The sequence below is a fragment of the Lissotriton helveticus genome, chromosome 6 (assembly GCF_964261635.1).
Source record: "Lissotriton helveticus chromosome 6, aLisHel1.1, whole genome shotgun sequence".
NCBI lineage: Eukaryota > Metazoa > Chordata > Amphibia > Caudata > Salamandridae > Lissotriton > Lissotriton helveticus.
In genome coordinates, this window is record NC_136067.1 from 698,936,443 (window position 1) to 698,960,082 (window position 23,640).

The 23,640-nt window shown below is 43.7% G+C and overlaps 1 protein-coding gene across 4 annotated transcripts in view; it reads right to left on the minus strand.

Annotated features, from left to right (window-relative positions):
- Positions 1 to 23,640, minus strand: part of SNX14 (sorting nexin 14) — a 647,427-nt gene that overhangs the window by 180,124 nt on the left and 443,663 nt on the right. For all 4 annotated transcript variants that reach the window (XM_078648164.1, XM_078648163.1, XM_078648162.1 and 1 more), the window contains 3 exons: positions 15,913 to 15,996; positions 15,627 to 15,727; positions 14,735 to 14,846 (listed from right to left, as the gene is read on the minus strand). In XM_078648164.1, coding sequence (XP_078504290.1) covers positions 14,735 to 14,846; positions 15,627 to 15,727; positions 15,913 to 15,996 — 297 coding nt within the window. The remainder of the gene's footprint in view (positions 1 to 14,734; positions 14,847 to 15,626; positions 15,728 to 15,912; positions 15,997 to 23,640) is intronic.

The following is a 23,640-nucleotide window of genomic DNA, read 5'->3' on the forward strand; positions in this document are numbered from 1 at the left end:
AGACCGGAACGGCTTCTCGACGAGCGACATCCATGGGAACTGCTTCTCGACCTGCTTCGAGCAGGATCCTCAGAATGGGAGGGAGATCGGTGCGGCTATGATGCCGTACCAGACAGCCAGGCCAACAACAACTTCACTCCTCAGAGTCGTGGTGCTCTCTCAAGCACCACATACAAATGATATTTGGATCCATCGCCAACACATGCAACTTACAGGTCTCACATGTATTAAAGCCTGAAGGCATTGGCACCCTGTTCCAGACGCCAAAAGCGTTGAGTACGCCAAAACAAAAAGAGGCATGAGGAACCGCTTCTCCAGGATCCGCATTACAGCGCAGAAAAGAAGAAAACTGACGTCCGCGTGCCATAGGGGACTTTTATGGCTCCACTGAAGTCATATCCGCTGAAAAATCTGCGGACCCGGACTGGTGCCTGGGGGAAATTCGAAGTTAAGGAATCTGTGGCTAGATGTCTCTATCAGATTGGACCATTTTTCTTGAAACTAAGAGCAATAGAAAATACAGGGTTGGCTCTAACTATATGGTCTATCAACAAGACTTGATACTTCACAAGAGCACGTATGCTGGACCTACAAGCACTCCTGGCCCCACCTTCTTTGTGATATATCCAACTATATGGTCCCAAAGGTGCCTTACATTTAAGTGCCTATATCAAAGGATCTACCAGTTGCTTTCACATTTTTCCAGTTGTCGGGGCACTTACACAGACAAGAGCGACCTATTTCAGTCACAAGTGAAATCAGCAGCCACTGATTACATTTAGACTTCAGCACAATTTCAATGTGCCACATCTCCGGAACCATAATAGTTAAAACTTTAGCTCAAATGTTTCTGAAATCAGGATAACCTACTGCAGCCCGCATAACTGGATCCAAAAATAGGAGAGTTAAGACCGGCAGTCTCCTGGTCCATTGAGGCTGAAGCTAGGTGAGTTGAGGCACCCTGTAAGCATGGAGTCGATCAAGATGATGCAGGTGACCCAATCTTTATCTGAGGTCAGAGGAGAATCTCCTCTACCCAGGCATTATTTCTTCTTTCTTCCTAAGCAGCTGGGCTGGTACACTCTCGTGGCTCCTGGGTAGTCTTGGTCCATTATGCTGGCTCACGCATGCCCATCGGGTAAGTCAGGTCTTGTGGCAGTCTTCATGCAGAATTAGATAACACATGTGCAGTCAAACTCCTCGATAAGCAGGTGAATTCTTGTTCGTCTCACCAGGTCGTAGCAAGACAACTTATATAGGCGCCACCACTGAGTGCTGACATCAGTTTCTTTTTTGGCTCTGTCCTTCACCCTTAACCTAGAGCACAAAACTTATCAGAGATACCAGTGTGAAGATGTCTAATTTGGAATCTTTTTAGATAGAAAGAGACCATTACACAGAATGAGAAAGCCGGAGCGAAGTGCAGAATCTACAGTAAGATGGAGTATAAAATCCACTAGAAAACGAGGATCACTGAAGGTAACTTCTAATGGATTCTCATTAATTCCATACCTTTTGAATAGATATAAAAGCAGTACCACTCTAGGTGGAGGGTCTGTGGAATGGGCTCAGACCAAAAAGTCATGCAGGACCGAACGGACATGGTTGGCAATGCATTGGTGCTCTGTGAAGTGTGCCTTGATGCCATGTTTAGTGCCTTGCGAATTGTTTGCAACACCAAGAGAATAATGTGGAGTCCGGTTTCCGCCGGAGAACCAGAGTTCACTGATATCCCCCTTTTCAGATTACCTTCCCAACCAAACAATCATGCATTCATCACTGCTGTCAAATCTGAGTGGGAGAGGGGTTTGCCTCTGGTTCAATTGTGGTCAAGCAGACACCACTGCAGATCTGCTACAGACTCCTCAAACTTCAATTGAATCTGGCAAGCTTCCTTGGTGCCCTGTCCACTAAAACGTTATATTCCACTGTGGGGCCTGCACATACCACCTGGCCCAGACAGTGAGCAGGATGCTTAGAGGCCAAGAATCCTCACAACCACCATCACTGAGACCCAGGACCAAGGCTGAACCCTCAGGATCACAGCTGCATGTCCTGGATTCTTCAGGACAGAGGGAAGTCCCTAAACTACGCCGTATCCAAGAAAGCTCCTATGAAAGGAAGTCTCTGCGAAGGAGTCAGGTGTGACTTCAGCATGTTGATTTTGAACATTAGCTATGTCCAGAGATTCGCTGTTGTCTGGAGGTGGTCTACGGACAACTTTGGTGAGCCCGCTTTCAACAGCCAGTCATAGAGATAGGATAATCCTACCAACATCACTTTGAGAACTATAGCGGGTTGCTGGTAAGGCCAAGGGGGGCACAGCAACATGAAAATGCACCTAGCGTACCTTGAACCACATGGAACATTTGTGAGACTGCAAGAATGGTACATAAAAGTATGTGTCTTGCAGATCCGAGGCTACCATTATTTTATTTATTTATTTGAAAAGTTTTGTATAGCGGGAACATGACCCCGGAGGGTATAAGAGCGCTTTACATAGATACAAGTAGACAAAGGAAAAAAATTAAGTAGGTGAGAGAAAACATGGAAACAGTGAGGCAGTAGACAACAGGGTAGGGCAGAGATTGGGGTGGGGAAAGGAAGGTGGCAGGGAGCTGGCGAAAACAAGGGCAATATACATCAAGTACAAACCGTATACATCAAGAAGAAACCGCACACAATCAGTAACTTAGAGGCACTCGGAGTAAAGCATCATGTTCAGGGCATAGATCATATGTCGCCCGGATCCAATAGCAGGAGTAACAACCAGTCTTGCTTTCAGAGCCTGTTACCCTCTCAATGGGCCCTTTAAACAATAGGGCTTGCAGATCTTGCAAAAAAGTGGCCAGGTGCTCCTCTGAAAGCAGCTCTGATGTGGAGAGAAGATGCAGCGGGCTGGGAATGTAAGAAAAGAGCATAGCCAGGCTGAATGAACTGACGGGTCCATCGGTTGGATGTGAGAGTTTCACACTATTGGAGGAAATGTCTGATCAAGTCAAAAAATCAGGGTCACCTTGTGCCGGTCTGGGGCATATGGATACCTGCTTGTGCACCAGTGGGCAAGAACATGGCTTACACCAGTTGCCATTTATGTGTCAGTTGGGCTTAACTTAATGGTAGTAAGGGCTCAGATGAGGCCTGCCCAGGATACAAAACTGCTGCGCGCACAATCGTTTTAACTTTCAGAGAATGGAGCAGGACATGTAATCACCAGAGCAAAGTATGCTCTTTTTTCTGTTTGTGGCTCGAGAGAAATAAACCCAGTAGCAAGTGGAAGATTTGAGCCCATTGGCCTCTTGTAGGCACATCACATGTATAGGTTGTCGTCATCGTAATATCGTAATATGGAGGAATATCATCCTCATCATCTCAATTGTCATCCGCAGGAGCACTGCTGTTAAAGCTTCCAGGATCCAGTCTGGGGCCTGTGGATATCAGAATCAGGTCGTCTACGAATGATTTAGCACCTGGTGCCCCACAAACATGCGGTGCACTAAGGGCGATGGAGGCGGCCCCCTTCTGTCCGCGCTCCGGTCCCCAAGCGAGCGGCTCTACGCACCGGCCCCCCGAGAAAGGCCGGCTATACCAGGCCAACCGAGGCTCCATGGCACTGCGGTATCGTTACGGTTTAGGGGGGATTCTGACTTAGAGGCATTCAGTCATAATCCCACAGAAGGTGCTCCAGGATGGAGACTACCCTGCTGTGAGGGGGATCATTACACAAAGGCTGTGCATCGAAAGCAGCCTGGACAGGACATTTGAGAAGGAGAACCACACCGAACTGGTTCTGAAGCATGAGACCGTGGATGATGCACTTGCAGAGTGAATTAAGTAAAATGTTTGATTTTATACAGCTACAGACCGATATCATTGAAACAGCAAAATGGAAGACAGTCAGTGCCACACCGTGCTCTGTAAACCAGAAAAATTTGATGCTGAATTCCAGTAAATGTGAACCTAGAACTAACCCATTCCTTTGTGGTGACCTCTCACCACAGAAATGATTTCCTGAGAGAAATCCACCCTCCCTCAAAGAAAAAGCAGATCTCACATAAAACAGCACTAGCACTAGTCCCTGTGGCAAATCCTACTACGCGGGGGGAAACAAGCACTAAATCCCACAAGTAAATGACATCTGCAGGTTAATTACTCACATGCTGGGTCGTGCGACAAGTTCTTTCCCCACCTAAATGCACAGAACAACTGGGCAGAAAAATCCACTCAAATGTGAACTCTTTCATTACATAGACCTCGTTTTTTCTTTTTCCCTTCGGAGCAGGGGGACACAAAAACACACTTCCAAGACCTTGACTGTACTTATGACAACGAAGTTATGCCAATTCCATTAAAAGTCCAGTAAACAAAGCCCTTGGCGTGCCCCCATACAAAAGAGATAAGTTTGCTAGTGCAGCACAAAAGGCAATAATCTGCCTAGGCATATGTAACCAGTTATACTGCATAAATAAGGCTTATGTAAGCACCACAGAAGCAGGACTCTGCTAAGGCCTGTAGTATTCTGGCACCCCAAAACACCACTACTGCAAAGACGAAAGCAGAGTTACAATAGCTAGCTGCCAATAATGCAACACCTATTTGGAGACCCTATGTCAGCAGTGGGCACAGGAGCAGAGAGCTTTTTGTTGAGGCGTATTGTGCCATCACTGGCCGGGCAATACTCTCCACTCAATACTCACTCCCATGTCCTAGGTCTACGTGTAGTATAGAAGGATGAAACAGAATGGTAAAACGTGAGCGAAGAACAGTCTGACCATGGCCCGCAAGGCTGGTAGTGAAACTAGAGTTATGAAATGGCCCATATTCTACGCGCTGTCCACCAGGAGTCAAATCACTGCCAAGTGATACATGCCATTCTGAGCTGTTGCCAAATATTCGTAGGTGTGGGCAGTGGTTGCAAAATACCACTGAGCTGCTGAAGTAAACATTATATCAAACGCTGATAAGTTCCAGAGTTCCCGAGGTGGAAAAGCATTTTTATCTTACAATACTAACCCACTGGTTTGTTTCTGAAACGAATGTGCTGCAACGTAAACTGCACACAGGATAAATTCGAAAAGTAAATATGGGATTGCTCTGGTTCTCGTGTCAACAAAACACCTCCTTCCATGCTACTCTCTGTTAAAATCCTGTGATGGCGAATCTTAGAAACATGCATTAACAAACACTCTGCCAGCTAGCAATGAGATCCAAATACGATCTAGTTCTTATCTGAGGTGAGCTTGAGAAGTCGAATTGTGAAGTCCAAATATTGTTTAAAGCGTTCGTAAAATAGCATATCACATGTTTAGTTATCCACCCGCGGGTACTATTTCTTCAAAGAAGCACGGGGCATTGGTTGTGTGTACAAACCCTTAAAAATAGAATTAACTAAGACCCCACAAAGTTGCTTTTACGGTTTGTTAGACAGTACACACAGTTGGTGCTGTTTTACTTCCGCCCAGCTGAATGTGACTACCAATTTTAACAGAGTGATTACAACACCTAAATAAATGTATATATTTGTATACAAAATTGAATCGATCCCTACATTTCTTTTACTCTTACCAAATATAAGATTATAATCTTGTTACATTTACAATTATTTTCTGCACTATAACTTCAGGTCTCTTTAATACGTTTGAGAGTCCTATCTGAGTTCGTTCATAATAAATGCCATCTGCATATATTACACAGCGCCCTCACTATCCAAACCATTTGGAAGTAAAGCAATGCAGTTTGTTCCCTGTTAGATGAAAACAAGCATTCCCAACGGTCAATGGGTTTGATGTTCCTTGCCCCAGGGCTTATTTATGTACTTTAGAGCGAACGCTGAAAAAAGCATCTGGAAAAAAAAGAAACACCACAAAAAATAAAGCAACCCTAGTCTCTGTAGCATCCATTTTTCATGTGTTTTTGACAGCACTCACGCCCCAGTGCTGCCTGGCATCAGACAGACAGTAAATGCAGACAGAAGGACACACCTAAACAGCCCGCAGAAAAACGGTGATACCAAAGGAAGATAGACTCTGAATTATGTTCTAAATATGTACAGACTTCAATCATGTGGTCTTTGTGTGTCACTATTTTCACGTTGCCACTTTTTAAGACTGATTTTTCTAAAGTATCACACATATTCGACAGCTAAGGCTCGTCAATGTTTATTTGCCTCCCCAGATGGTCTGAGCTGAAAATGTTAACTTCTTTAGATGTGTTTTAAATGTTTTTTAATTCTTTGTAGTGTTTCTGTTAGTTGCAATTATTTTTGCATACATGCATGCATGTTCTGCACTCTGCTGTGAATTTCATTATTCATGTATCCCACTCAAATTATTTAGTCTACATGCCCTATTTGCACTTCATAAGCTGTTATTTTTAGCCTGTTTCTTTGATCATTGTTGTAATAATGCTCGTGTCATGTTTTTTATGGCTCTAATCTGCACTTTTTATGTGGACCTCCATCAGAGTTCTAAAACAAAGAAACAAACTGTAACCGGTGGCACCAAACTAGTTTTGTCAAGCCAATGGTTGATGGTCTGAATGCAAAAGGAACCAATGGCTAAATCAGGCTACACTAAAGGCCCTTCATCAAGTATAGAATGCACCTCACTATCAATTCAATTCAATTCAAAAATTCTTTATTTCGGCCATTCAGGCCATAAAAGAGTACAGAATAAACCATGACAAAAGGAGATAAAATATAAAATTCATCACATAGACACCGGGAAATTGATTGTACACATATTAAACGTAATTACAATAAAAAAGTTCAGAGTATTTTGAACCTTAGCATTCAATATCAGTTAGTTGACGTCGCTTGGACCACATAGCTAACAAATACTTAGAAAGTGCAAATACGATAGAACTTGATGTGTCAATCTTTAGGATTCTAAAGCATGTAAACAGTTTTTGAAACCTACGTTTCTGCAAAGAGGTACCAGCCAATACTTCCTGGATTTGGAGTAAGCTGGACAGAAGAAGAGCACATGGATTTCGTCCTCTACGTCACAGCTGCATCCTGGGCAAGACTTGTTAGTGGATGCTGACCATTTACTTGTAAAAGCTTTAAGTGATAAAGTGCCATATCTTCATTGAATAAAAAGTTTCCTTGCTAAAATCAGAAAAACAACATCCATAAAATCCTCAAAAAATTAAGAATTTGTGAAAGGTAAAAAAGTGCCAACATTAGATGCACAAACAACGGAGTTAATTTTTTTTTCCTTGTAAATCCTGGTGAGGGACTTGCATGATACCTCGACACAGCCCCTTTCCGGATTGTCCCACATATCAGGCAAACCTAGACTTAAAAATGTACGCTTTATTAACGCCAGCCAGGGAATTTTACCTGTGCTATTGTAGCTTAATATCTGCTTCAGCTCTTGCCTATAGTTTAGCAGGTCTGTCGATACCCATAGCCTACGCCAAAACCTGAGCGGCTTTAGTGCTAGCTCTTCTATAGGTGACAGTCCCAAGTCTAGCCTTAGGGGGAGTAGCGGGGTACTTTGGGGGAGTGTCAGCAACCGTCTGATAAATTTTGTTTCTATCTTACCAATTTCTGACCCACATGAGTGACCCCACAACTCCCCGCCATAGAGAGCTGCAGCCCTTGCTTGGGTCTTGTAAATCTCCAGGGCTGGGCTCCCTGGCTTGAATGTCGATGTATTTGAGACTTTAAAAATACCACCCGTCAATTTCAATTGGGATTTAACTTGTTGAGGTCCCCAAGAGAGATTTTCATGAAGAGTGACCCCAAGATACTAGAATGTTGGGACCCTTTCCAAGCTCACACTGCCCAGGGTCGGATTTGGTCGAGTGGATGCCGGAGGATTAAATATCATAAATGTTGTTTTATCTGCATTTATCTCAAGACCACGGCATCGACAGAAGTCCCCAAAGCCATTCAATATCCGTTGGATCCCCATAGGGGACTTGGAAAGCAGGAGGGTATCATCGGCTAACATGATCGCCGGGACCCTCCTGCCTGCCAGCCTTGGCGCGTCATTATTAGGGACTTTATCCAGATGTGAAATTACACCATTAACGTAGAGGCAAAACAGGGTCGGTGTCAAAACACAGCCCTGTCTCACCCCTCTAGCAACTGGGAACCTTGATAACAATGCCCCATTCCTCCCGCATCAAACCTGGGCAAAGTTCCCCTCATGTAGCCTCATCAACACGTTCAATATTTGGGACGAACGCCCAAATCCTGAAGAACCCCCTACAATTTTCCCAGTGGCACGAAGTCAAACGCTGACCGGAGGTCCACAAACACCATGTAGAGGCTGCCACCCTCGATCTTTGCCGTTTTCCAGTACAGAAGAATCAGGCGAAAGATCTGGTCCATGGTGGATGTGTTCCTCCTGAACCCCGCCTGAAAGGGACTTAAAACTTCATGTTCCTCCATCCATGCCAAAAGGTGGTCCAGGACAAGCCGCGCAAAAATTTTTTGCGGGACGTCGATGAGACTGATGGGCCTGGAGTTGGCTGGGAGCAGAGGAGAACCTTTTTTATAAATCGGGACTATCTCTGCTCCCAGCCAAGTACAGGGGACCTCCATGCCTCTCAGAATTGCATTAAAGACAATGAGCAGGTAAGGACCCCAAATCCCAGGTTGATGCCTAAAAAGGTCCCCAGGGAGTTTATCAAGTGCCGGAGCCTTACCCACTGCAAGTTTCCCTATCGCGTGAGACACCTCCCCCAGGGTGAACTCTGGGGCCTCATGCTGAGCATTTAAGAGTACGGGTGCCGCCAAACTAACCTCAGCAGGTTCATCTAAGTATACATTTTTAAAGTGGGATTCCCACACTGATGCATCGATATTAGGTTCTATAGCTGATTTTGGTTCCCCCGAGCCTATATTAACTAGTGACCGAAATCTGCGTGCGTCCCTTGAATCCAAAGCAGAGGTTAGGTTAGACCACCTATCCAGGTCCCAATCACTCTTTGCTTGGGCCATTACTTCTTTATAGTGCTGTCTTAATTCACGAATTTTGGTTTTATTAGTCCCAGACTTAACCAAACTTGTGATCAACTCGGACTTAGCCTTTCTGTAAGTTGAGTTATACCAGGATGAAACTGGTGGTCTATTCTTCCTAATGGGAACCTGGGGATTGAAAACCTCTGCTAAATCTGAAACCAAATCCAGGTGGATGTGCCGTAGTTCCCTATTAAAATCTGGGGGTGTCGGCTGGGTAATTATGGTGTCAACCTCCAGAAGTCAAGGGAGGACTAAATTATACAATTTAGCAAGATCATCTTGGGATTCCACTATTTTGCCCCACTTTACCCTGCGTCTATTATTTGAGAGTGTCATCCCTTCACTCAGATCATGCATTTCTGGAGTTGGAATTTCCTTTGGCCCTGGGAAGGCCATCTCCAGCCTTAGTGCATTGTGGTCACTGTCGACCCTAGGGATTACTCTAAAATCAATAACCTTAGACCACATCCTTGTTTCCACCATGATGTAGTAAAGGTGGAGATTCGTGACCCCTTTTGTTGAAAGTGCACATCGATGGAGTATCGGACGGTGTATGCCCGTTACAGGCCCTTAAAGAATTATTTAGAATAAGGGCAGTGATCTTTTTTTCTTTTTGCAGAGTTTTATATAGCGCGAACTAGACCCGAACCGAATCGGGTATCAGAGCGCTTTACATAGCACCAATTACGTTACATGAGGACATCTGAATTGCTAAGGGAGACCATGACTTAGGACTTGGAGATTGGCATGGTGGAATGGCCCAATAATCACCAACGCCCATGAGGGCACCCTCGCTTATTCCTAGAAGAGGCTCGTAATGGCAGTTCACATCCCCAGCCGCCAAAAGATGGCCATCACTGGGCAATGTACTCAGAAAATGATATAAGTCATCAATGGTGGCCGATTCAGAAGCCAAACTAACTGGGCACGAGTATACATTCACAATAGCTAGTTTAAAAGAATTTGGCCATTTCAGAAGTATGCACTGAACATCTTCGGAATATGTGGCCATATTCTCTGCCATACAACCCAAGTGAGTAGCGACCCAAATGGCATGGCCACCTGACGGTCGTCCTTTCCCTCCCCACCTGGCAGGTACATGGAATGTGGCAAAACCCACTCTAGAGTGTTCGTCCTTGGCCCAAGTCTCTTGAAAGAGGCAAATATGATTTTGGTCCACCAAGGATCCCCAGTCTATACAGTTTAATTTATGCGATAGACCCGCCACATTCCACAATAGTACTGTCATTTATTTCAATGTTGTGACAGGGTTTGAGAGGGCAACACTGCCCAGTGGCGCTCCATCACATAATGCTGCATGAGGGGAGAGCACTATGTGAGGCAGCACTATACTCCCCAATTCATCAGTACCCCTTTCCGTGTGGAGCCCCTGAGTATGGGTTTGGATATCTACGAGAGGACCACATGGACCGCTGGTGCGCAGCTCTGCAAGTCCGCTAGATTTGGCAGAGTTCCTAGATTGAGTGATGCACAAAGTATCCTTCTTACTATGCTGTAGTCAGTCCACCATTTCCAAACTGCTAAACCTATTGTGGGTAGGTGGATAACTCTGAGCGATCGATCGCCCATACCTACCCCTCTCCGCCCTTCTCCCACGATGATGCGTTACTAGGGACCAATCGCCTGCCGATCAAACAATTCTGTTGGGGATAGGAAAATGACAAGGGATGAGATTGAATAGCTGTCCCGTGGTATTCTGGCTCCAATTACAAATATAGTCCACAGTACGGGGATCCCTAAAATTTACCAGGACACAGTCGCCTGTGGTAGTTTTGGGGCTATGACCCACCCAAGAAACCCTACGTACCATCAGTATTTCACTAGTAATATGGGAGGGTAATGGTCCGTTACAATTGAGCCAATGGGTCACTTTGTTTTTTAGGGACGTGAATGATTCCTGTCCAGGGTTACTTATTACAGGAATACCTGTCAATACTACCAGGTATGGACTAGTTTCTGGAGGTAAATCGATTCTAGGGGCCCCCTGCGATAATGCTAGAGATGAAATCTGTCCACTCTCTTTCGGTTTTGCTACATTAACAGATCCACTCCTTCTCAGATTATCAGAACGTACGGGCAAGGCGGGTAGGACATCAGCAGTTTATAGCATAGATAGTTTAGTAACATCTATGGTAGGTGACGGGAAAGAGGGGATTATGTGTTACAGAGCAATCACACACAGGATTCATTTGAACATTACCCTGGCATGAGCCTTTTGGCTGTGTCCTGTCCATAGTGCCCCGTGTGATCAGTTCCAGCTGGGAAAGCTGATGTTCAATGCGCCCAAGTCTCTCTTCTATCAGTCCAAATGAAGATCTCAGTAGGTCACCCAGTTTTGTAAGCAATGAATCGTCTGCCGCCATTGTGCCACCGGTAAACTGAGCCACGTCCGCAAAAGTTGGCCCAGGGCCCGATCCAATCGATCCAATCGATGGCTGTGGCCCCTGGCAGATCAGATCATTCGAAACAAGACACCCCTTATCTTTCGATGTTATATCACTATCTCCCAAACCCTTTTGCAAATTTAGACTTTCTTCCCCCAGAAATAGCCATAGCAGCGCGCTTTCTCTTTGGTTTAGCGACCTCTTGTCTTTCCCGGAGGTGTCGGGTGGGTAATTTCTCTAGAGATTTGGCCGGGATTGGAGCATCAATAGACAGCAAAGCCTCTGGTGTTTGTGAGCAGACAATTGGTGAAGTGTGCTCATCCTCGTGAGAAGCAGGTGGGGTGTGTAGGATTACTGGGACGAGAATTGTATTAGCACGACTATCGCGCTCGGGTGACCGGGCGTTAGCAAAATGTCCCATTGAGGAGCGTTTAGCCATGGCAAGATCTTGTGACACCCGGCGCTCCATCAAAGTTATCCCCTGGTCGATAACTGAATTTGCTCTAGTTATAAAGTTATCCAAAGTTCCTGTTAGGTGACCCCTAGCAACCAAAGTTTTATTCCTCATCTCACGTGCAGCCATACTATTACTTGAGGCCTTCAGCCACGAAAGTACTTACGGCGAACCCAGGCGATGAGTATGTGTTCTACAGCAGACGCTAGAGGGATGGCCCGGTCCGGTCTCTCTCGGTCTAGAACGGGCTAAAACGGGCCCGCCCTTAGACCGGGCTTCGCCCGGCGCGTGCCCGCGCGCATCCCGCGTGGCGTGGTATGGGCGTGTTTATGTACAGCAAGTAGGCGGGAGATGTGCGGGAAGAGGCACCAGCTGTGGCAAAAGCTGAGGCTGCTGGTCCTCGCAGTCCCGCGTTGGCGTGCTGTAGTCCCTCTGGCTTCAACCGACCCGGTAAAATGTAGGCCCCGGTATGCACAGACTCCCAAAATGAACAACAACTGCTGCGAGCGGCTCCCGCGAAGCGGGGGCCGCGAGCAGTTTTAAGGCAGCAAGCAGGCGGGAAATGTGCGGGAAGAGGCACCAGCTGTGGCAAAAGCTGAGGCTGCTGGTCCTCGCAGTCCCGCGTTGGCGTGCTGTATCCCTCTGGCTTCAAGCGACCCGGTAAAATGCAGGTCCCGGTATGCACAGACTCCCAAAATGAACAACAACTGCTGCGAGCGGCTCCCACGAGCAGTTTTAAGGCAGCAAGCAGGCGGAAGATGTGCGGGAAGAGGCACCAGCTGAGGCTGCTGGTCCTCGCAGTCCCGCGTTGGCGTGCTGTAGTCCCTCTGGCTTCAACCGACCCGGTAAAATGCAGGTCCCGGTATGCACAGACTCTCAAAATGAACAACAACTGCTGCGAGCAGCACTGTCATTGAACTAGATAATCTCAAGTAAATAACTAGTCAAACGACTTCTGTAAGAACATGTATACCTCCCAAGTGAATCCATTATTTCAGAAGAGAGCAACCTGGTACAACAACCTATTTATAGGTATAATTCTAAAAAAAGAACAGCTCTTTCTGCATGGGATCATCCCATGTACACTAATAGTGTATGTCTGTACAGAAGACAGGTCCTATTAAATCCCAACTTGTAATTTTCTAGGTTTTAAACAGACAGGGAAAATGAAGTACAGGTTACAGGATATTGGTAATGTGGTTTACTCAGGCTTGTGGTGGGCTCTGTTGGTTCCAAATTCATAATGATACAAAATACCGCCCGGTCTAACACTATTTTTGCCAGTTGGTCCTGAAGCTTTCACGGAATGCGAGGACAATTGAGGAATCTGCAGTTACAAGTGTCTATCAGAACAGTACTTATATACATTCTGGTAGCCAAGATGGGATCCTAGAGACAACCAGGTCTGCAGCATTCAAAAGCTGGGGGCCTTCTTCCTGGGGAAGTATCTTCTTGTTGCCTAACCGAATTCACATGCTTCTCTATCCACTCTATGCAGTTAACATGCAATGGGTATTCATCTCCATCTAGAGGTTAGCTTCAGGTACTGCTGCCAAAAGACAAGCTAATATAAAACACACCCACCACAAAATCCACTGAAATTCCCCAAAACACTTCTAATTCTATTACAACCGCATAGAGTGAAAAAACAGGCTTAAATGTACTCCAGCCCTGCTTTGTAGTAAGTCAAGCACCACTTCGTGCCAACCACTGCTACTATAAAATACTCCCACAGAAATCCAATGAGGCTGGCTATAACATTAACAACTCACAGTAAATAATGTAATGAAAATGTAATTATTAATGTAATATCATATTATATTATCATGCTGGGCAAGCAATAGGGATAATCTGTCCAGCGTAAAGATGACAGCTGCCCAGTATTCTCAGAAGTATAAAGAACAAACATTTCTATATAATCATTTCTTAATGGAGGAAGCACCCCAAAATAATTCTTCAAATGCAGGTTATTTGAATACTAAAGATCATATGTACTATTCATATACATACATTGTATGAATAAAATATGCCTATCACAAAAACATGATAACAGACATGTATTATTTATAATTTTATAAATTCACACATTGCAATGTTAAACAAAAGTGGATTGTCATCATTATTTTAATAAAGCATAATAAAAAAAATATATCAACATGTCTTTAAGTCTTTCTTTTAACTTTCGTCAGGCTATAAAGTGCAGCCGTAGATCCCGCCACAAGAGAGCCTTGCATTTCAGCTGAAGAGCAAACAGCACTAGCTCACGCTGCTTTAAAGGAGCAGTGAATAATAATGTAGTAGCTCCTGCCACTCAATTGTTACTTCTTCTGTTTATCTTTTTTTTTACTTTTAATCTTTTTTGAACGCCTCGGTGGCCGCCAGGGGGCGCCATGCAATTTTTTAATGTTTGGGACCACGGGTGGAGGAGGGGGGGGGGCGCTAGGATGTCTTGTAGCCCATAACAGCTCACCAGCAGCAACCATATCGGTGCTAGTGTGAAACAGCAATTGTTTTGGTAAGTAGGTAACACGGTGTCCACCTACAATGCAGCCATCATTGAGAGCTGCAGGGAGAGCTCCAAGGCCCTCGTTGGCTTCCCACCAGCAACCCTGAAGGAGGCGGCAATTGTTTTTGATAGGTGGATGCCTTAGTGCCCACACACAGCTCGCACAATGTCCCAGTGATCATATCAGAGTAATGCTTGCCAGTCTCGCTGCGTCATTGCAACTTCCCATACCCTCTTCACAAAGTATACAGTACACCACAGGCCATACTTGCCAAAAGGGTTTGAAAGAAAAAGGGTAAATGACAAAGCTTCAGCAGGCCGCTCACTGCGAGTGATTATTACACAGCACGTCACTCTCCAACACTTAAGAGTGCATGATTAGGAATAATACTTACCAAGGTTAACATCTGGTAGCATTTTATCCAGAAACTGGGTCTCCAGACTGTTGGGGGACAGGAAGTCTGCCAAAAGCTGACTGTTACTCAGCTCTGGGTGCTGAACAAGATTCTGAATGGAAAACATGCAATTATTAGTTAAACCACTCATACAAACTAATGCAACACATTTACAGCTACTCCAAAATAAACAAGTATAATACATGAAGTTCAACTTTAACTTTGATCTAATTAAATATTGAGGATTTTTGGTTCTAATTAAGAGTGTATAAATTATACACGTTTGTGTGTGTGTGTATATACTGAGACAGAGAGAACATGTCAACTGTTCTTTAGCATAATCAAGTGAATTTCCTTAAAAATGTCCCTTTTTTAAATAGTGGATCACTAACTTGCAATATGCATGATAAAGACGTTTTCTCTTCACCTTACATACAAATAGTACTCTTATATTTTGCGAAAACTATGATTAAAAGAATACTTCGCATTTGTGACAGACCAAAAAATATTTCAGCAAAGTAGGCACCATTGCTAGTCCAATTCAAATTACTGTGCACACCAATGCAGTCCATTAACAACAATGTGGAAAAAGGAGCTAATGGGGAGTGGTGCAACAATGAGAAGTAAGTGTGGGAGTGTAGCTTCTACCAGCAATAAATAAAGGAGGAGTGCAGTGTATCCTGGGTGGTCAGACAGAGGAAAGGCTGTTGGAAAAGACTGGCCACACATTCCTAGAATCTTCTGCTATTCAACTGAAATGGTTTTTTCTTGTATGGTGGCCAGGTGGTGAAGGCGGATGGTCCACATTGAATACCACGCTGAAAAGGCAGGCAGAAAAGCAAAAACTGCACTTCGTGCATCTGTGTTACTGTTCAAGTATTTTAGAACTCACCTGCAGGTACTCTTGAAATTCTTCCCGTTTGGATTTTAAGAATTCATAATTCTTTGGTCCAATAATCCTCTTTGATGGTAGCTGAGCGTCAGGGAATGTTCCTGATGGTAGACCATGGGCACAAAGTAAGAGCATGGATTATAATTTTAAAAAACGACACAAGCTTGCAATTTTTTATTAAATCAGTAGCACCACGCTTGAAGAGATTTTCACCCGTTGTCAATGCCTTGAAACTGCTAAATAATGTTATATAAAGTGCATACAAATGGGTCTAGGGAGAGCTCACCATGGAATTCTGTTAGTTTTGACTCGAGAACGTAGAATTCAAGGTATCTTCTATAAACCGACCAATGCTCAGGTGCGTGCCCATCTAAAAAATTAAAAGCAGAATTAAATATTATTTTCTCATCTGTTTAAAACTAATTTACATAGTACAAAGACACATGTATGTCAAGACTTATTTTCTGAAGCTGAATTTACATTTAACAACACTGGTTATGCTTTGGCAAGAGTGCCAGGGGGATTTTAATGAGTGTGGAATTTGCCATTGAGTTGAATCTTAGCAAATAGTCAAACACAAACTAAAGTGGCCAATGCAGGATGAGTTCGGCCAGTGCAAACTGTGTAATTTGGAACGGTGAAGCTATATTGTACATATTAAGGTAGTTACTGTGTTTTCCTCACATGAATGAGCAAAAGATTTCAGGCTTTGGCAGCTAGCAGAGAAGTTAGAACGTGCATGAATCTTGGTATTTTTAAAAGATGACGTGGGCCGTCTATAGAGATTTTAGAAGATGTAAGACCTTGAGCTTATTTTGAAGAAAGAACGCCCTGCAACCAGTATATTTCACTTCTGAACTGGTATCTAGAGCAAAGACTGAGTCGTTGGAGACAAGCCCGGCATCTGAGATGCAACAGCCTTCTAGTAGAAGCAAATCAGGAGAGCGTACTTTTTAATTTCAATTTGTAGTAGGTGAAAGCATTTAGCCATTATAAACAACACTTGAATTAACATGTATGTATAACTTAAAGTCTAATAATGAATGTAATTTTGAATGTTGATTTTACACGTGTAAGGATGAAAGGCCTGCACAAGCTGTATCTGTTTGTTTTGCATGTTATATTTCTTTTTCTTCTCACTACAGATGCTGTGTTTTTCCGGATGCTTTTTCATTAGCTAGTGAATAGGCATGAGTTATGTATTAGACAACTGATAGTGAGGTTCCCATCGGCAGAGGGAGAAGAAGCCAGGATAGAAGATTCCAGGGAAGAGCTGACTGTACCTAACAGTTTGTCTGGTGTAACAACTCAAGGACTTAGCCATGCATGGGTCATTGTTTAGACATGAGAAAATGAGGCAGTATACCCATTCCCAGAGTTTGGAGAACACGGATTGGTTTACGAGAGTGGGAACGAGCTGAAATGTTGCAATTAGTGATTTCGTTGAAATATAATATTATATGTTCATTAAATCAGTAACAACATCATCATCATGTTTGTGGGACTCCCCTATTCCCTGACTCTTGTGAGCTAGAAAGATAGTTGCTGACTTTAAACTGAGAAAATCCTTCTGAAATCTACAGATCTCTACAATTTGAGCGCAAAAGCTTCATGCACGAGGATCCCTATTCTCTCATCAAAAACCTATTCATATTCTCTCAACAGAAACCTTTATTTGTTTTTCTGGAGCTAACAACTTATCGATTTGCCTAATCAAACGCCCTTTTTCAACTTATCCTTCCCAATTTAGATTAGGGGTTTTACTTTACAGAACACACCTTCTGGGTATTCTGTAGTCTATATATTATTTTGGTTCCGCTAATGTTTTATCTCATACTAAAATGTCTTCTTGACAATTTAAATTTAGAACAATACTACTTACAATTTAATTCTCGGATTATCAATTACTTTAATCTGACTAAAATCTGTTAATAAAACCCTTTAATCTCACATCAATTCTCTTCCTCATTTCCTGTAAAACTCCATTGGCCTTCACTGTTTATGGTAATGCATCTAAATGATCGCTCCTAGATCCTGCTAATTGTCGATAAAAAAAGGTTCATACGACCAGTGGTGGGGGTTGCATGACTATTATACCAGATGTTTGAGATTTCAAAATCCCAACTCTGTCACATTCAAGGGTCTATTTTTAGGTCTGTCACATTATACACTATTGGAACAGTCCACTTCAAAAAGACAAAAGCAGAGACTTGCTCGCCAGCTGCGGTCCGTGCGGGTAACAGCGGTGGGCCGGGTAAGGGGGGATTTCAAGGGACGATGCCGGGGGAAAATTAAATAATTAATTTTCCCTCTGCGCCGTCCCTCGAAATCCCTATTAACTCGGCCCCACAGCTGTTACCTGCACGGACCGCGACTGGTGCTCTCCAATGGGAGGGATTGCTAAGGAAAGGAAGCCTCGCCTTGGTGTCCTCAGGTTAAAAAAATCACATCTTAAGTATGGTCAAAATGAGGATGCACAGGCAATTTGGCATTCGAAATAATGCTTGGGGATTCCGCCTTTGAAACTTGTGAAGAGTTATGTTACTTTGTCTTCTGTAATATATTGATGGGCCAGGTAACTACAGAATCTCCTACTACTATGATCTCCATTTTGTAAGAGTTCAGTATTAAATTGTTCAGGCCTTGCGTGTTGCCTTGAGACTCCTCTCACAGGTGATTTGCTCCGATTCATAAATCCTGATTGATTGATTAATTGCCTTTGGCCAGCAGCACATAGGTTGTGATTCTATTGAAGTGATAGAAATGTAGATGTGGCTCAATAAAGTAATTACTACTAGTGTGGAGGATTATTTCATCCTAGAGACCAAATCAAATTAGTAGGGTGCAAAGTTCCTAATCTTTTTGAAAAATTTCCAGCAGAAATCTCAGGCTTTAAAGAAAAAGAGATTTTTGTATTTTGCTGCAAAATATACTTGAGAGTGTGGAACTTTACAGGGAGCACACAGGCAAATTTCCGAGGGAAAACACACAGAGGTAAGCTGTTTATATCCTTATGTTTGGGGTCATCTGCAGTTTTAGCTGGCTGTTGGCAAAAGATCGATCGTATTCATTATACTTAGACTGGCCTTTGGGTTAACTTGACTGTTGCTCGTGATTTCTTGGTTTCTGGTTTATCTTAGCTCCATGATCTGGAGCATTTGGTCTTACAGTGTTTGACTGGATGAGTTGTAGCCTTCCACTGCTAAAGTCAGGAATTTTCAACGATGCTGGAGGCACTATTTCTCCCAATCATCCTCCCAGCTTTGTCAGCTGACCTCCTCCCCATTTGTCCCCATTTGTCATCTCCGTTACTTTTTTATTAAAATCCCTGCTTTTCTTAGCACCTGCTCCTTCCCCAGTGCTCCCCTGTCTCTTGCCCCAAATACAGAGGCAGGAGCATTAATATCCTTCAATGATTTAAAAAACGTTTAAAGACAGCATGCGTAAGTATTTTGGAATGCTCATTTTTACTAAAAATTAAATACATCTCAAGATGACTCCCTATGCGTGCATATGGCGCCTGTCCACTGGTTGGTCAAACAAGGACCTTTAAAGCTTTACGTTTGAGTAGATGTTTATTGTATGACACTAAAGAGTAGATCTTCGGCAGATCTCCTGGAATTAGCCACATAATTTGCATTTTTAGTACCGTAGAGGGTTTAGGATAATATCTCCCTTTAATTCAGTTCACTGTTTTCGCTTCATCAAACTCCACAAGAACTTTCAAGGCAGGAGTTAGTCTTCCTGTTGAAGAAAGAAAGAGTGCCCATCAGGACAAAGTCTTCGGCTGCAGTAGTTTCCTGTGGAGTGTTTTCTCTCACCCCTATCAACGCTGCTTTTGGCTGCGAAGAGTAACCCCTTGGGCTGGCTCCTGATTATGATTTAACAGGAAACATGGTGAAACTCTCCCTTCCTGCATCCCTTTCTCTTGAACAGACGTTGCCCTTTTACTAGATTGCATTATCCCTGCATCCCTAAAAAATACACATAGGCTTGTCTTTCCTTTCTCACAGAAAAAAGTCATGATTGTTTTAATGTCCTTGAGGGTTCCCAGGTTTTGCTGGAAGACTTGCAGGTTTTGTTTGGGCCCCTACCAAACACAAACAAGCATTTGCAAAGCAATAGGTCTCACATTTCGAGAATTTGACCTATTGCCATTGTGAATGACAATGTCTTTTATTTATGTGTTTTGAAAACCTGCAAGCGATGCCTAAACACACACTTTGTGCTTATAATCCGTGCTGATGAACAGCAAGGCTGACAGTAAAAGAGGCACAGTTACTGCCAGCATTGCTTCTCATAAGCAACGACTATAAGTACAAAGTACAAACACAATTAATCACTTTGAAATGTGACAAAATAATTATTATATTATTTCCAGATTAGGTTGTACTCTATGTTGAGCTGATGAAGAGAAATTTATAGAAGTTCTAATATAAAGGAGATGTGGTACGTGCAGTACAGCAAGCTGCGCCTAGATGTCCCTAGTGAGCAAGGCACCAGCACTGTTTTTCTAGGTGCAGTATCACAAGCTGCGCCTAGATGTCGCTGGTGAGCATCATAAACTTTGAAGATACTGTAAACCCACCCTACCCTTTGCATGCAAGACAGTACCATGAGTACATTCAAATGCCCATGTCCATGTATGCAATTATTAGCTTTAAAATGTGACAAAATATTTATATTAATTCCAGATTATGTTGTTCTCTATGTGGAACTGAAGAAGGGAAATTTATAGAAGGTCTAATATAATCTAATATAAATGTGAGATGTGTCAGCGAGTAAAGTAATCACTGCCAATCTAGTTTAGGACTCAATGAGTGTCCTCTCTGAAGGCCTTTAAGAAAGTAGTGCCTTGAGGCTGTAATTAAAACCTAGGGCGTAACAACACATTTAACAGGGGTTGTCCTCATGGGAGGTTACAAGAAGAGACAAGACGGTACGAAGGAGGGACTAATAAGTCTAATGACCAATGAAAAGCCACCATTTACAAAGGACAGGGACAGGAGCCATTTAAAAAGATGGGTGGGAAGTAAGTGGAGCTTTATCCACATATCTTTAATACAGCATGTCTCGAAGAGACAGCGCAAGTGCTGCCTGGGCGAGACCTAAAAATACTACCCTATCTACTGCAGGAGCCCAACCTGTAGGTTTTGGTGCTTTCCCTTTAGCAGCAATACTGGCACATTTACACACTTGGCATAGGACTCTCCTGCTTTGGGAAAAAGTAGTAACATCAGTGTTTAGTATGAGATGATGGGAGCTCTTCCCACTTACACAGTTGTCCACTGAAGTGACCTGACAACCCCTAGACTGTGTGTGGCCTATTTCTCCCTTGGTACTGTTGTCGTGTCTTGGCCAATGGACCCCCATTTTCAGCATGTCACAGCAGCAATGCATGCACACGGTGGCCAGTTTGGAATGGGTTTCCATAAAGCATCACAAAAATCTTACAATGCATTTTGTTATTTATGAGCATCGGCAAAGCCAACAGCTCTGCTTTCTGGTGTAACATGCAAGACTTATTCGTGTCTCCAGGACATAGTTTTTTCTGGTTATCAGCCTTGCTCTAAAAAAAAAAACGTATTGATATTTTTTTATTAGTGCATGTCAATGCTTGTTCGTTTGGTAAATATCGCACCTTGTTGATTGGCAGACCTACTGTGTTTCAAGATCATGTACAGAGAATCTCCAACATCAGATGCAGAGCCATCACTGGTTTTGATATTCATTTAAAAAAAAAAAAAAAGGGGATCGGTCTCTCCCGGTTAATTACAGGCCGATAAGCCTGATCGCCACTGTCCAAAAAGTGGTAGGGAGGATGGTGGTAAATAAACTAACGAATTGGGTTGAAGAGAACAATGTCCTGTCCCCGTATCAGGCTGGCCTTCAGCGGGCTACAAGTACAGTCGATCAGGTGTTTCGCTTTGCTTTACTGCAGTGGGGGACGGTGGCGCTTGGCGAAGGCAGCCTGTATGTCGCTTTTGTTGACCTGCGGGCTGCCTTCGACCTGGTCCCAAGGAGAAAGCTCTGGGCAGTTTTGAGCGAAATAGGTCTTCCGGCAGAGCTACTCACCCTGATAATGAGGCTGCACGAATGTAACTTCGCCAAGGTCCAATGGGGTATGAATGGCGAATCCTCTGCTGACTTCCCGGTTGAGCGTGGAGTGCGACAGGGGTGCGCAATGGCTCCCCTGCTCTTTTCCCTATTTATAAATGGGATAGTGGCTCGGATGCTGGATGTCAGTGTAGATGCGCCATCGTTGGCGGGCCTCAGGGTTCCGATCCTGTTGTTCGTCGACGATACGCTAATCCTGTCCAAAACTCCGGCTGGCCTACAGCAAGCTGTAAATATTTTCGACCTTTTCTGCAGGGAACATGGCTTGGAAGTCAACGTGGGTAAGACCAAGCTGATGGCCTTCTCATCTAAACGTAGACCCCGACAAAAAAAAATATTCCTGAATAACTGTCAGCTTGAGGAGGTTACTGTATTTACCTATCTTAGGATACAGATAGCAAATGACTCGAGATGGTCCCAGCACATAGAAAGGGCGGTTTTGAGGGATCAACCGATCTCGGGGGCACTTCGGGTGGAACATAAAAAGTCGAAGTCCAAGCCAATAAAACCTGTCCTGGCTGTATAGGACGCCAAGGCTCTTGGGTCTGCCCTCTATGGGGCAGAGCTGTGGGGATTTGGGAAGCTCCTCCCCCTACAGATATCAGAGAATAGGTTTTTTAGGGGAATCACAGGACTCCCGCAGAGTACACCATTAATCCCACTTGGTCTTGATCTAGGGAGAAGATCAGTTAGTGACCAAGCGAGATTGCGCCCGATGCTCTACTGGAGACGCCTTTGGACTACCCCGGAGATTCGGCACTATGCAGAGGGGTTCCAGGCCATAATTAAAGCTGATATTTTCCACAAGATAGTTTGGCTAAAAAATCTCAGGATTGCCCTAGGCGATCTTGGCCTCTCAAACTTGTGGGACAATCCATCTGGGGAACCCTTCCCAAGCAAAAATACGATTAAGGGTCTATACTGGGATTGGGTAGCCGGAAGACTCTGGAATAAAACGAGACCTGACTCTATGACGGGGCGTTTTTTTAAATTTAAACTGTATCCTGCCTTGGAACCATATTGGGACAGCATTACGAACCCAGGGGACAGGAAGCTTCTCTTCCAGTTAAGATCGGGTGCCCTTCCTCTGAGATCATTGACTGGTCGGTGGAGGAGTTCCACCACCTCTTGCTGCCCAGTTTGTGGTACAGCAGACGAAAGTATAGGCCACTTTCTGTTTTTGTGCAAGGGTTACGCCGCCCCGAGAAAAGTCTGGCTGGCCCCCGTCTGTAGAAACCTAGGGACCTCTAGGGGTGTTGAGGCACTACGAATACTCTGTACCTCCACCGATATGCCTGCTATCTTGGCAACAGCAAAGTACTTGGGGTGGGCATGGTCCATCAGACGGAGGGCAATCCTTACAAAAGCAAATTGATTGGGGTATTGTCTGTGGTTTCTGTGTAAATTATGCATCAAAGTTTTTTATTGTATATGTCTGCACAATTGTTTTAAAATGTTGTATAATCAGGATATAATCTTTTAAATGATGTATTTTAAATGTATGTTTGTGCTTTTATGAGTATAACTCTCGAATAAAGCTTTGATGACTGACTGATATTCATTTATTTATCCAAAGCACATATACAAACAACAATCACTAGCTGCTCTTAAAAGCAAGCACTGACAAATTAAATAGGTCTAGTTAAAGATTCATGCGTTTAAAATGTTTATCATCTCGTGGAGTCTTTTTTTGCTATCCTTTTAAATAATTAAATGTGAAAAGCCGGACCGTATACCTATTAGAAGGGTGACGTAGAGACGGATGACTGCATAAGGGAATAGGTACAGTTTATACAGGATAACTAATTCATTTAAAGAGGAGTATGGCAGGATATATATATATATATATATATATATATATATATATATATATATATATATATATATATCACAGCTC